The following is a 15,694-nucleotide window of genomic DNA, read 5'->3' on the forward strand; positions in this document are numbered from 1 at the left end:
TATATTTATAGGTCTCCCACCCTCAGGTCATTAGGCAGCAACTGGAGACCAATGGAAAAGATCCGTTTTTCCTGTATCAGAAAAGTTCGGGTTTACACCTGCAGTGCTGATGGTAGTCTAGTGCCATATCTTATGTAAGCATGTCTATGGGATGGGTATTCATTCACCTTATGAGGAAAAAAAATAGAAAAACAACTACCAAGATTTTCAAATTATGAAGGCCTGGATAAATATTTGGCCAGGCGCGGTGGCTCACGCCTGTAATCCCAGCACTTTGGGAGGCCAAGGCGGGCGGATCACCTGAGGTCAGGAGTTCAAGACCAGCCTGGTCAACATGGTGAAACCTCGTCTGTACTAAAAATAAAAAAATTAGCCGGGTGTGGTGGCGGGTGCCCGTAATCCCAGCTACTCGCGAGATTGAGGCAGGATAATCGCTTGAACCTGGGTGGTGGAGGTTGCAATAAGCCGAGATCGCGCCACTGCACTCCAGCCTGGGCGACACAGCGAGACTCTGTAGATAGATTAGATCAGATAGATAGATAAATAGACAGATAGATAGACAGACTCCCTTGAATCATCTTTCCTAGAAATTTGCCTCCCACCCCCATATTGCCCTGAAATATAGTAATGTCTTAAATTGGAAGGTGCAGTTTAAAAAAAAAAATGCAAGTGTTTTCCTCTATGAAAATAAACACTGTTCATTATTTTAAAAATCTTCTAAAGTGTAAAAATAAACACAGCACTGCTATTCCACCGGCCAAATATAACCACTTTTAATACTTCTATTTCGGTATTGTTTTAGTGCCAGGTTTGAAATAAACGCAACTTTATTTATTTAGCATTGCTATATTGCGTCCTGCTTCCTTCACTCACCATCATAACATGGCCTTTCCCCACACTGTTTCACATTTTTCAAATATATCTGAACGGCTACTTTAAATTTCATGGTGAGATCGTTCGCTGTTTAACTCCCCAGCAGGAGAAAGGAATGGGCATCTCTGTACAGAACGTTTGGTCCACAAAACTTTCTAAAAAATATACTCCAGAAGATTTAAAATCTCCAGCGCACTCGAGATGGTGCCCTTTGAATCCAGCCCAGAGCGCCCTCAGCGCCTCTGTCACTTTCAGAACTCTTGGCGCCCGCTCGGCCCCCGTAGAGACGCGTTGAAAACGCGCGAGTGACGTCGCTGGTTTCCCTGGTGACGGTTTCCAGGGCAGCGCGTGCCGGCGTCCGGAGGAGGTGACCTAGCCGCGGCAGTCAGAGAAGTGAGAAGTGGAGAGAGACCGCTGTAAGTGCCGGGGAGGGCGGAAGGGCCGGGCCGGAGCCGGGAGAGAGCCCGCAGCTGCCGGGGGCGCGGACCCGATCCTGAGCGCAACCCCAGCCCGAGCGTGCTGCCACTGGCCGGGCGCCCAGCGAGGACTCCCCCCTTGGTCTTTTGAATCTTCACACACAGCCCTCTTCTTCCCCAGGAAGACGCTTATTTTCCATGCAGTACATGGGTTAGTGAGGCGCGGAGGGTGGGTTGCCTGCCCCGAAGTCATAGCGTAGACGGCACAGTCAGAACTCGAACTCAGGTCCGCCTGACAAGCGCTGTCTGCTGGGCCTCTGCCGGGGTGCCCTCTCGCACCGCGCTGAGATGGGACCCGGCGGCGTGCACTTCCGCATCTCCCAGTTCCCCTTCCAGGCCCAGCCCCCACAGGACTGCTGGGGGACTCGCAAGAGGGAGTTCCCCTCCAAGCGCGGACTCCAGCCCGTAGAACCAGAGCATCACCCCCCCATCCCAAACCCATCCCTACGTAGATGCTAGCAGTGTATAGGGCGCCAAACTAGGCATCTGCGGGCGATTCCCCTACACCTCCAGGCCTTCAGGCTGTTGTTGAGAATACTCGAAAAGAACACAGTAAAAGAAAAGAAGAAAGTGAACCCGGGAGGTGGAGCTTGCAGTGAGCCGAGATCGCGCCACTGCACTCCAGCCTGGGGGACAGAGCAAGACTCCGTCTCAAAAAAAAAAAAAAAAAAAGAAAGAAAGAAAAGAAAAGAAGAAAGAGAAGGAGAGAGGAAGAGAAAAACAATGAAAGAAAGTGGCAGGCCAATGGGGCAAGGGATCTCAGTCCTTTCTCACTGGTCCCTGTCACCTATGCACTCAACAGCCTGTGGGATCTTGCTGCCTCATAGGACTCCCGAGTGGGTGCCACTCTTCCCACTCCCTGGCTCTAAATCCTACTTGAGCCAAGAGTTCTTTCCATGCAGCTCTAGCCTTTATTTTATTATTTTTGATTATTATTACTGGGGTTTTTTTTAGACGGAGTCTCGCTCTATTGCGCAGGCTGGAGTGCAGTGGGGCGATCTTGGCTCACTGCAAACTCTGCCTTCCGGGTTCAAGCGATTCTCCTGCCTCGGGTTCTTGAGGAGCTGGGATTACAGGCGCCGGCCACCATGCCTGGCTAACAGGCCACCATGCCTGGCTAATTTTGGTACTTTTCCTAGAGACGGGTTTTCACCATGTTGGCCAGGCTGGTCTCGAACTCGTGACCTCAGGTGATCTGCCCACCTCAGCCTCCCAAAGTCCTGGGATTACAGGCATGAGCCACCGCGCCCGGCTTAGCCTTTACTTTTAAAAGAAAATTAATAGACTTAAAGCAGATTTACGGAAGCATTGAACAAAAAACATTTCCTTTATACATTCCATATTCACGTTTCCTCTGTTGTTAACATCTTCCACATTGCATTGGTGTGGTACATTTGTTATCGTTGATACAACTATATTGGTATGTTATTACTAAAGTCCATAGTTTACATTGGAGGTCTTTTGTTGTTGTTGTTGTGTTGTTGTTATTGTTGTTTTGAGACAGTCTCACTTTGTCACCCAGGCTGGAGTGCAGTGGCCTGATCATGGCTCACTGTAGCCTGGAACCTCTGGGCTCAAGCAATCCTCCCACCTTAGCCTCCTGAGTAGCTGGGAACACAGGCACATGCCACCATGCCTGGCTAATTTTCTTATTTTTTGTAGAGATATGGTCTTGCTATGTTGCCCAAGCTGGTCTCAAACTCCTGGCCTCAAGTGGTCCTCCCACCTTGGCTTCCTAGAGTGTGGAGATTACAGCTGTGAGTCACCACACCTGACCAGCATTCGTTGCTTTAGGTTGTACAGGTCTACAAGTTTTGCTAAATGTTTAATGCTATGTATCCACCATTAAAGTATACAGAACAGTTTCACCTCCCTAAAAACCTCCTAGGCTTTACTGTTCATTCCTCCTTCCCACCAACCCCTGGAAACCACTGATATTTTTCATTTAGAAGGGATTTACAACCACTGATATCTTTTACTTCTCTGTAATTTTGCCTTTTCCAGAATATTATACAGTTTGCAATTATATAGTACGTAGCCTTTTCAGACTGGCTTCTTCACTTAGCAATATACATTTAGGTTTCTTTCATGTCTTTTCGTGGCTTGATAGCTCATTTCTTTTCATCACTCAATAATATTCCCTGATATGAGTGTACCAGGTTATCTGTTCACCTATTGAAGTACATCTTGTTTTTTTTCTGATTTTTGGTAATTATGAATAAAGCTATGAACATTTCATGTGCAGGTTTTTGTGTGGATATATTGTTCAACTCATTTGGATAAATATGATTACTGGATCACGGGGCAAGACTATGTTTAGCTTTGAAAAAGACTACCCAATTGTCTTGCAAAGTGGCTTTTCCATTTTGCATCCCTACCAGCAATAAATGGAAATTCTTATTGCTTCACATTCTTGCCATCATTTGATGTTGTCAATGTTTTGGATTCTAGCCATTCTAATAGATGTGTAATGGTATCTCATTTTTGTTTTAATTTGCAATTTCCTAATTATATATGATGCTGAACATCTTTTCATGTCTATTTGCCATCCGTGTTTCTCTTTTGTTGAGGAGTTTGTTCAGATCTTTTGCCCGCTTTTATTATTATTATTATTATTTTATTTATTTATTTATTTTTTGAGACGGAGTTTCACTCTTATCGCCCAGACTGGAGTGCAATGGCATGATCTCGGCTCACTGCAACCTCCACCTCCCAGGTTCAAGCAATTCTCCTGCTTCAGCCTCCTGAGTAGCTGGGATTACAGGCTCCTGTCACCACGCCCAGCTAATTTTTATATTTTTAGTAGACACGGGGTTTCACCATGTTGGCCAGACTGGTCTCGAACTGCCGACCTCAGGTGATCCACCCACCTCAGCCTCCCAAAGTTCTGGGATTACAGGCATGAGCCACCCCCTGGCCTTGCCCACTTTTTAACTGGGGTATTTTCTTATTGTTAAGTTATCAGAATTATTTGTATATTTTGGATATAGTCCTTTGTCAAATACGTGTCTGGCAGGTTTTCTTCCAGTCTCTATGGCTTTTCTTTTCTTTCATTTTATTTATTTTTATTTATTTTTATTTTTTGAGTCTTGCTCTGTAGCCCAGGCTGGAGTGCAGTGGAGTGATCTCATCTTACTGCAACCTCCACCTCCCAGGTTCAAACGATTCTCCTGCCTCGGCCTCCCGAGTAGCTGGGATTACAGATGTGCGCCACCACGCCTAGCTAATGTTTGTATTTTTAGTAGAGACAGGGTTTCACCATGTTGGCCAGGCTGGTCTTAAACTCCTGACCTCAGGTGATCCGCCTGCCTCAGCCTCCCAAAGTGCTGGGATTACAGTCATGAATCACTGCTCCCGGCCTCTTCATTTTCTTAACAGTATCTTTCACAGAGTAGAAGTTTATAATTTTAATGAAGTTGAATTTATCAATTTTTTTCTTTCATGTATCATCCTTTTGGTATATATGAAAACTCATAGCCAAACCCAAAGTCAGCTAGATTTTCTCCTGTATTACCTTCTATAAGTTTTGCATTTTACATTGCAGTATATAATTCATTTTGAGTTAGTATTTATGATAGGCATAAGGTCTGTGTCTAGATTCGCTTTTTTACATGTGGATATTTGTTGTTCCAGCATCATTGCCTTTGTTTCTTTGTCAAGGATCAGCTGACTCTAGGTATGTGAGTCTATTTCTGGGCTCTTTATTTGGTTTCATTGATTCATTTGTCTGTTTCTTTGCCAATACCACACTGTCTTAATTACTCTCATTTTATAGTAAGTCTTTTTTGTTTGTTTGTTTTCTTTTTTGAGATGGAGTTTTGTTCCTGTTGGCCAGGATGGAATGCAATGGCACGATCTTGGCTCACTGCAACCTCCACCTCCCAGGTTCAAGTGATTCTCCTGCCTCAGCCTCCTAGGTAGCTGGGATTACAGGTGCCCACCACCACACCAGGCTAATTTTTGTATTTTTAGTAGAGACGGGGTTTTACCATGTTTGCCAGACTGGTCTTGAACTCCTGACCTCAGGTGATCCATCCACCTGCCTTGGCCTCCCAATGTGCTGGGATTACAGGTGTGAGCAACCGCGCCTAGCCTAGTAAGTCTTAAGGTCAGATAGTGTCAGTTTTCCACCTTTGTTCTTCTTTAATATTGTGTTGGATATTCTGGATCTTTTGCCTCTCCACATAAACTATAGAATCAATTTGTCAATATCCATACAGTAATTTGCTGAGATTTCTTTATTGCAATTGCACTAAATCTATAGATCAAGTTGGGAAGAACTGACAGCTTAACAATATTCATTCTTCCTATTCATGAGCATGAGATAACTATTTGTTTAGTTCTTGATTTTATCAGAATTTTATAGTTTATAGTCTTTTCTCAGAGTTTTATGTTTCTCCTAGTATAGATCTTACACATATTTTGTAAGATTTATTCCTAAGTATGTCAATGTTTATGTTAATATAAATGGCATTGCATTTTTAACTGAGTTTTCCATTGCTTATTGCTAGTATGTGGGAAACCATTTGACTTCTGTATATTAACCTTACTTCTTGCAACCTTGCTGCAATCACTTATAAGTTCCAGGAGTTTTTTGGGTTTTTTTTTTTTTTGTTTTTTTTTTTAATAGATTGTTTGAGATTTTCTGCATAGACAATCAGTCATCTGCAACCAAGGCAATTTTATTTCTTCCTTTCCAAAATGTATATCTTTTGTTTCCTTTTCTTGGCTTATTCCATTAGGTAGAACTTCTAGTATGATGCTGAATGACAGTGGAGAGAAGGGACATCTTGCCATGTTCCCAGTCTTAGGGGGAAAGCTTGTAGTTTCTCACTGCTAAGTATGATGGTAGCTGTATGTTTTTTGTAGATATTCTTAATCAAATTGAAGAAGTTCCCTTCTATTCCTAGTTTACTTAGAGTTTTTATCATGAATGAGCATTGGATTTTGTCAAATGCTTTTTCTGTGTCTATTAATATGATTGTGTGACTTTTCTTCTTTAGCCTGCTGATGTGATAGGTTTACGTTAATTGATTTTCTAATGTTAAACCAGCCTTGCATACCTAAAGTAACTCCTATTTGGTCATGTGGTATAATTTTACAAATACATTGTTGGATTCAATTTGCTAATATTCTTGGAGAGGAAGTTTTTTTTTTTTTTTTTGAGACAGGATCTCGCTCTTTTGCCCAGGCTGGAGTGCAGTGGCGCAATCATGGCTCACTGCAGTGAGAGGAAGATTTGAGAATTACCTTCCTTCCTTTCATTTGACTGGCCCATCGAACTCTTTCTTTGCTGCAAAACTGGCTGTTTTCCATGTATTGGTTTTCTGGACAGCAGGCAAGATAAACCTGTCAGGCTGTTACTTGCTTCCAGCTGCCTCTTCTTCCTCTTCCTTCTCCTTCCCTCTCTCCCACCTCCTCACTCTGCACCTTCTCCTCATGCTGCTTTGTTCATACTCTAGGTTTCAACTACCTGAGGCTCCAGCTCAGACTTCCCTTCTGAACCCCAGACCCACTCAGCATCTCAGCCAGCCAGCTGCCCACCCAGCACTCAAAGTCCACCACCTTGTCTGCAGCGTGGAAAACTGCTCCTCTGTCAGGGCCTGCTATCTCCCCAATCACTCAAACCCAAACCACCTAGGTTTCTCCCCTCTCCTTCTCCGCATAGCTGCCTTCAGTCCCTTCTATTTGGCAGCAATTCCTGTTCCCCCTTCTCCATCTCCACTGCTGCAGTTTTGATTTAGGCCCACATGGCTTCCCGGAGACCCCCTCCTAACTAGGCCCTTTGCCTCCAGCTCTGCAGAAGGCAAAGGTGATCCTGTGTACACCCTCTGAACATCCCCAATGCCTCAAGATAAAGTCCAGGCTCTTTAGCTGGGCAGATCAGACCCTCCTTCTGGTGCCTCCCCAAATGTGCCCTGCCCTCTGGCCATTCTGAACCCTTCATAGTTCCCCACACTCATCACATTCTCTGCACATGCTCTTCTGGCAGGAGAGCCCTCTGCTCCCCACTCAGGCACTGTCCCTTACCCACCCAGGCCAATTTCTTCTGCATTCAGCTTCAAATTGACTGAGATGCTTGTCTCTCCTGCAGCCTCTCTCTTCCCAGACAGCCTCTCAGAGCAATTAACACCTCTCATTCTCAAACCAGCTTAACGTTAAGCGTACCTGGGAAATTTTAAAAATACAAAAATAGTAGCCGGGCGTAGTGGTACACGCCTGTAGTCCCAGCTACTCAGGAGGCTGAGGCAGGAGAATCGCTTGAACCCAGGAGGCAGAGGTTGCTGTGAGCTGAGATCATGCCGTTGCACTCCAGCCTGGGCAACAAGAGCAAAACTGCATCTCAAAAAAATTAAAATAAAAATAGACACCCTGGCCACAGCCCAGATCAATTAATTCCAAATCTCCACTGGCCTCATGAATAGCATAGATTAGATACTAATACTCTGGGGGCCGGTTGGGACCATAGGTGTCCTCTCAGTGCAGGCGTTGCTGTCTATCCCAGAGGCTTCACTGGGCCAGGAACACCACTTTTCATACAGTGATGATAATGATAATTATTTCCATGCATTCTTTCACTTAATCTCACAACCTCCCTGTTAAGTTTGTAAGTATCAGAGTCCCATTTTACAAATGGGAAACGAAAGCAAAAGCAAAGAGGTTAAGTAATTTGCCTGGGGCACAGTGTACATTCAATGAATACCAGTTCCTCAGTGAATTCAAGTGCAAATTGAGAGTGGAAAAGGAGAAAAGCTTTACAAGTTACTGTATTCATTCATTCAGTGACAATTCTACAAACATTAGTTGAAGGCCTGTTCTGGGCAAGATGCTGAGAATTAGCAAATAAGATAGTAGGACCCCTGCCCTTAAGAGGTCTCTCTGTAAAGGGAAGTAATATAAATAAAATAATAGATAATTATAATACACTGAGGTTGAGTTTAGTGATCAAGGGGTGCCCTAGGGATTCTGGGAGTCCACAGGGTGCCCTGAGGGGAATCCTAGAGGCTAACTGGGAGTTAGTGGGAAGGTAAAGGGCTGGGATGGGGAGGCCTGGGAGGAAGGCCTCCCAGGTAGAGGGAGTGGCTGAAGCCTGCCTGAGATGCCACCAGGCTTAATCCTCAACCGGAGCCACAAACCCAAAGCATCTGCTGTGGCTGATGGGAAATAAAAGTGAATTCAGCAGGTTTAAGAGAAAGAACAACATTTATGTGCAGTGATAATGGGCAGCTGATGAACCAGCTGCAGCATCTGGAAGTGGCAGGGATGGTGGTTTAATGGAAAGAACATATTGTGCACCAAAGGAACTCTGCATAGCAGCTGCTGTCCATGTGGGACTATGGGCCCAGCATTGCCAGATCTGTAAACTTTTGTAAGAGAAGCTGGTGTAAACCAAACATAAAATTCAGAAGTCCCCCAACCATCTAAATGGATTTCCTTCTCAGCCAGTACACTCTGAAGTTAACCTGAAAGACCAGTTCAGGCCTTGATGGGAAGCGGCGGGTGGGACATGCCTCATTATGCCCTCCTCCCTTTTGGAATTCAGGAGAAGTTGACCAACATTTAATTAACATCAACACAGACCTTAAGTCTGATAAGAAACATTTACAATCTATTATCTCTGAAGCCTGCTACCTGGAGGCTTCATTTGCATGATCAAATGATCTTATTCTAACCCAGACATTCCTTTCTATTTATAGTAACTCTTTGAACCAATTGCCAATCAGAAAAATTTTAAATCTATCTATGACCTGAAAGCTCCCCTCTCCGAACCTTGGAGTTGTCCTGCTTTTCTGGACCAAATCAGTATATATCTTAAATGTATTTGATTGATGTCTCAGGTCTGCCTGAAATGTATAAAACCAAGCTGTGCCCTGACTGCCTTGGGCACGTGGTCTCAGGATCTCCTGAGGGCTGTGTCACAGGCCATGATCACTCATATTTGACTCAGAATAAATCTCTTCAGACTGGGCAAGGTGGCTCACACCTGTGATCCCAGCATTTTGGGAGGCTGAGGTGGGCGGATCACTTAAGGTCAGGAGTTCAAGAGCAGCCTGGCTAACGTGGTGAAACCACGTCTCTACAAAAACATACAAAAATTATCCGGGTGTGGTGGTGCATGCCTGTAGTCCCAGCAACTCAGAAGGCTGAGGCAGGAGAATTGCTTGAGCCCAGGAGGCGGAGGTTGCAGTGAGTCAAGATTGCGCCACTGTACTCCAGCCTGGGTGACACAGCAAGACTTCGTCTAAAAAAAAAAAAAAAAAAAGAGTACTTCTCTTCAAATATTTTACAGAGTTTGACTGCTTTTGTTGACACTGGAAATCTGATATTGAAATTGCAATTATTTGAATGTTGGCAACAAATTCAAATCCTAACATAGTGTTCTGTGAGAGCCAAACAAAAATGTCTGTGGGATGTGTTAAACTAACTGTAGCCTAAAGCTGCTTTCTTATATATTCTAAGTTCAGCCTAAAGGTTTCTCTGTACATAGTAAACTGTAACCTAACTAGCTATTTCAGCAGACTGTAACCTACTCTTATGCCAGTCACAGAGTTTCAGCCAATCACAGGCAGCCAGCTATTCAAATTGTATTCAAAAAAGGCAAACAGCCAGCTGTAATCAGTTCAGTTGTTTCTGTACCTCACTTGTACTTTCTATTTATCACTTTCCTTTTTCTGTTCATAAATCTTGTTCAACTAGGTGGCAGCCCAGGAGTCACTCTGAATCATTCTTTGCTCAATTGAATTCTGTTGAATTTGATTTGTTTAAAGTTTTTCTTTTTTTATGCTGGAGACAGGGTCTCACTGTCACCCAGGCTAGAGTGCAGTGGTGATCACAGCTCATTGTAGTCTCAACCTCCCGGGCTCAAGCTATGCTTCCACTTTGGCCTTCCAAAGTGCTGGGATTACAGGTGTGAGCCATCATGCCTGCCTAACGTTTGTCTTTTAACAGAGGATATAGCCTTTGGGCCAGCCATTATACTCACATGTATTGTTTATTACAATGAAAGAATACAGGTCAAAATCAGCAAAGAGGCACATAGGGCAGAGTCCAGGAGACACCAGGTGCAAGCTTCCAGTTGTCTTCTCCCAGTAGAGTCATGTTAACAGTACTTACTTCTACCAGAAACAATTCATGGCAACTTACATGGAGTATTGCCAGCCAGGGAATCTCCCCTGAGTCTTGGTGTCTATGGTTTTTATTAGGAGATGGTTACAAATGTACAGTTGACCTTAGTCACTCAGTTTCTAGCCCCCTCCAGCCTACCCCGCACCTGGCAATGAATCACATTGTTAATTAACATGGACTGGAATGGCCCAAGGCCCCCAGGTGAAGAAAAACACTCTCATCAGGAAGGATGGTCCAAGGGCTCAGAGAGTCTCCCTTAGGAGCGGGTCAAAGGCCAAACCTGTTTTTTGGAATGTGTGGATGTGGAAAATACAGGTTTTCTGAGTTAATTCTTTATAGTTCTCTTACTGGGCAGAGCTGCCTGGTAAGGAATTTCAACATAACACCAGCTCCTGCTTTTGTTTGACCTTTGCCAAACCCTGGGCTCAGCCCACAGCACATTAAAACCACCTGGGCAGCAGTTAACCATCCCACACCTGGTCTCCACTCCAGACTAATTTAAATCAGATTCTCTAGGGGTGGGGCCTGGTTATCAGCATTTTTAGATTGTATCCTGGGGATTTGGTATTGAAGCAAGTTTAAGAGTAGCTGGGTACAGGCTCTGGGACCACTCCTGTGTGCGAGATGGAGATAAGTATATTGAGAAGGTACAGATAGAGCAGTTGAGGCTGTTTGGGCAGGTAGAGTATTCCTCCTGGAGGGTCAGAAAAGGACCATGGTATTCATGCTGGGTGTAGGAGGATCAGCAAGATTTAAGCCTTGGAGGGAGAAGGCGGTAGAGGAACAGAGGAGCAAGTCAACACAACTAGCTAGAACTTGACATTATGAAAGGGAAAACAGGCTAGAAGGACACAGAGGCCACATCCAAAGCACTTAAAGCCATTGGACTTGGCTTTGTGGCTAAGGGGCATCTGCTGAAGCTTTTGCACAGGAGTCTGTCAGACTCAGAACTGTGGTTTAGAGAAACTAGTCCCTCAGCAAATGTTATTCATTTGTTCCCCAAATGTTCATTCCATGCCGGCTACATACCAGGCCCTGCTATAGGCACTGAGGATACAGCAGTGAACAACACACAGTGCCTGCCATTGTGAAGCTGGAGGGAGAGAGGCAGCCAACAAGTAAACAAATCAAAATATAATGTGTCAGGTGACTCTCAGTGCCATGGTGGAAGACGAAACAGGGCAAGGGCATGGGGAGTGAGGGCAGGGATGCCTTCTACAATAGGATATGAGGAGACCTCTGTGATAAGGTGACATTTGAGAGGAAGTAGGTAAGGTGGATGTCTGGGGGAAAGACATTCCTGGGAGAGGTAACAGCAAGTGCAGATACCCCAAGGTGGTTATAAGCCTGGTATCAGTGGGAATGGAGACATGGGGGCAGATTTTAGGACATTTATGGAAAATAAACAAGATTTATGATCAATTGGATGATAGGTAGATGATGTGGCTTGAGGTTGGTTTACGACAGGGATGCTTACCACTGGCTACACTTTAAAGTCATGAGGGGAGCTTTTAATAATTCCAGTGTCTGTGCTCTAGTATTTCATTTATGTGAAGTTCAAACAGACAAAACATCAAGAATGTATAAGAAACTGATCACTAGGCCGGGCGCGGTGGCTCAAGCCTGTAATCCCAGCACTTTGGGAGGCCGAGACGGGCGGATCACGAGGTCAGGAGATCGAGACCATCCTGGCTAACACGGTGAAACCCCGTCTCTACTAAAAAATACAAAAAACTAGCTGGGCGATTTGGCGGGCGCCTGTAGTCCCAGCTACTCGGGAGGCTGAGGCAGGAGAATGGCCTAAACCTAGGAGGCGGAGCTTGCAGTGAGCTGAGATCCGGCCATTGCACTCCAGCCTGGGCGGCAGAGCGAGACTCCGTCTCAAAAAAAAAAAGAAACTGATCACTCAGTAACAGTGAGTGAGTGTATTGTGAGTGTAAATTGTGTTGTCTAATACAATTTTAAAATGGTCAAAAAATGTGAATAGACACATCACAAAAGAAGATATACACATGGTCCGCAAGCTCCTGAAAAGATGCTCAACATAACTAGTTAGCAGAGAAATACAAATTAAAACCACATTGAGATACCATTTTATTTTTATTTTATTTTAATTATTTATATTTTATTTATTTATTTGTTTGTTTGTTTGTTTTGAGACAGAGTCTTGCTCTGTCACCCAGGTTGGAGTGCAATGGTGCAGTCTTGGCTCATTGCAACCTCGCCCAGGCTGGAGTGCAATGGCTAAATCTTGGCTCACCACAACCTCTGCCTCCCAGGTTCAAGTGATTCTCCTGCCTTAGCCTGCTGAGTAGCTGAGATTACAGGCCTGTATCACCACACCCAGCTAATTTTTGTATTTTTAGTAGAGATGGGATTTCTTCATTTTGGCCAGGCTGGTCTCGAACTTCTGACATCAGGTTATGCACCCACCTCAGCCTCCCAAAGTATTGGGATTACAGGCATGAGCCACCGTGCCTAGCCTACTTATTTATTTATTTTTTTTGAGATGGAGTTTTGCTCTTGTTGCCCAGGCTGGAGTGCAATGGCGTGATCTCGGCTCAATGCAACCTCTTCCTCCTGGGTTCAAGCAATTCTCCTGCCTCAACCTCCCGAGTAGCGGGGATTACAGGCACGTGCCACCATGCCTGGCTAATTTTGTATTTTTAGTAGAGATAGGATTTTATCAGGTTGGTCAGGCTAGTCTCGAATTCCCGACCTCAGGTTATCCACCCACCTCGGCCTCCCAAAGTGATGGGATTACAGGCATGAGCCACCACGCCCGGCTGAGATACCATTTTACATACTAACGAGAAAGTCTAAAATTTAGACTGACCAGACTAAATGCTGACAAGGATGGAGCAACCGGGAGTCCTATACATTGCTAGTAGGAATGTAAAATGGTACAGCCACTCTGGCAAACATTTTAGCAGTTTCTTGTGAAGTCAAACATAAATTTACCATATAAACCAGAATTTTCACTTTTAGGTATTTACCCAAGAGAAATAAAAACATACATTCACACAAATACCTTCTTACACATGAATGTTCATAACGGCTTTATTCATAATAGCCAAAACTGGAAACAGCTCAGATGTCCAATAACAGGTGAATGTATAATCAAATTGTTGTTTATTTAAACAACATAATATTACTCAGTAATAAAAAGGAATGAGCTTATAATGCATGCAACGACATGGATGAATCTCAAAAAGGTAGTGCTGAGCAAAAAAGGAGCCAGACACAAAAGGCTAACTACTATATGATTCTAGTTATATGAAATTCCAGAAAAAGCAAAACTGGAGTGAACAAAAGCAGACCATAGTTTGCCTGGGATTGGGATTGGGATTGGCAGGGAAATTGACTGCAAAAGGGCACCTGGAGGATTCTGGGATGATGAAATGTTCTTTCATGATGGTGGCAGTGATTTACACAGGTGAATATATTTGTCAAAACTCATTTGTACACATAAAATTGGTGGGTTTTTTTTTTTTTTTTTTTTTTTTTTGAGACAGTGTCTCACTGTTACTTGGAATGAAATGCAGTGGCACAATGATGGCTCACTGCAGCCTCCACTTCCTGGGCTCAAGCAATCTTGCCACCTCAGCCTCCTAAGTAGCTGGGACTACAGGCATGCACCATCACAGCCAATTTTTTGTAGAGATGGGGTTTCGCCGTGTTACCCAGGCTGGTCTCAAACTCCTGGTCTCAAGCAATCCACTCGCCTTGGCCTCCCAAAGTGCTGTGATTACAGGCATGAGCCACTGCACCCAACCTGGTATATTTTATTGTACATAAATTATTCTTTGATAGACTGACTAAAAAGAAACCAGACAAAATTAATCTTCAGTGGTAGCAGTCAGAATAATGGTTGTCTTGGGGGATGATTCACTGGAAGGGGCACAAAGTAGCCTGCTCAGGGACTGGAAATGCCCTATACCTTGATCTGGGTGGTCACCACAGAGGTATATGTCTATGGAAAGATTCACTGAGTCGTGTGGTCAGGATTTATGTACTTTATTGCATGTGAATTATACCTGAATTTAAAAAGAAAAAGAAGAAATGATGGCCAAGCCCCATTCCTAGAAACTGGGATTTAGTTGGTCTAGAAATGGTCCTAGGCATTGCTATATAGGAGTTCCTAGGGGATTTTAATGTTCAACCAGAGCTGAGAGCTATTGATTTAAGGGACAGGCAAGAGTCAAGTGTTGAGTCTGAGTAATGGAGACTATTCTGATGCCATGTGCAATCTGTTGGCATGTTCAGAAATTGGGGAGGATGCTCAGCTCAACCTTGGCTTTCTAGTGATCTGAGTTGAGGTTGGGGCTTCCAAGCTTCTGCATGGACATACATGCAACGCGAAGCAGTAAACTTCAGGGATGGGGCCACAGACAGGGTGGACTGTGTGCTGAGTGCTCAGTGTGGAATTTGCTTCAGCTCAGGCTTCTTTTCTGATGCTTAGGGCAGGATGGCAGCAGATGAAGCCTCACAGAACACTTTGCGGCTCCAGTTCAAGGCAATGCAGGAGATGCAGCACAAACGGTTACAGAAGCAGATGGAGAAAAAGAGGGAAAAAGAACTGAGCCTCAAAAGCAGAGCTGACGACCCAGAGGCGCCCTTGGAGGTCTCAGATGGTCTCAGCCTTCTCCACACAGGGGAGCCAAACTCGAAAAACAACTTTGAGAAGAGGTAAATGCAAGTTTGAAGTCTCTCAGGGGTGTGTGTGCGTGTACCACAGGAGCTATAGCAAAACTTGTAAAATGCAGCTAAAGTGATAGAAGGAAGCTTAGAGCCTTAATTGTAGCTGCATTTAACAAGTTTTGATACAGTTTCTGTGGTCAATCCATTCTAAATGCTTTATAATACATATTATGATTTCTTCTTAACCCACAAATAATTTAGGAGTATAGGGTGTTTTTCTAGTTCCAAACATATGATGAGTTTTGGGTTTTCTTGTTTTATTTCTATTTTTTATTATTGATTTCTTTTTTTTTTTTTTTTTTTTGAGGCAGAGTCTTGCTCTGTCACCGGGCTGCTGGAGTACAGTGGCCGGATCTCAGCTCACTGCAAGCTCCGCCTCTCGGGTTTACGCCATTCTCCTGCCTCAGCCTCCCAAGTAGCTGGGACTACAGGCGCCCGCCACCTCGCCCGGCTAGTTTTTTTTTTTTTTTTGTATTTTTAGTAGAGACAGGGTTTCACCGTGTTAGCCAGGATGGTCT

At 44.3% G+C, this 15,694-nt stretch overlaps 1 protein-coding gene across 1 annotated transcript in view; it reads left to right on the forward strand.

Moving 5' to 3' along the window:
* Window positions 1–567: 567 nt before the first annotated feature.
* The window catches only part of CCDC13 (coiled-coil domain containing 13), a 66,362-nt gene continuing 51,235 nt past the window's right edge, over window positions 568–15,694 (forward strand). The window contains exons 1-2 of the mRNA XM_023231431.1: window positions 568–1,289; window positions 14,938–15,164. Of these exons, the coding sequence (XP_023087199.1) occupies window positions 14,944–15,164 (221 nt within the window). The 5' untranslated portion in view covers window positions 568–1,289; window positions 14,938–14,943. The remainder of the gene's footprint in view (window positions 1,290–14,937; window positions 15,165–15,694) is intronic.

The sequence above is a fragment of the Piliocolobus tephrosceles genome, chromosome 2 (genome assembly GCF_002776525.5).
Source record: "Piliocolobus tephrosceles isolate RC106 chromosome 2, ASM277652v3, whole genome shotgun sequence".
Lineage (NCBI taxonomy): Eukaryota > Metazoa > Chordata > Mammalia > Primates > Cercopithecidae > Piliocolobus > Piliocolobus tephrosceles.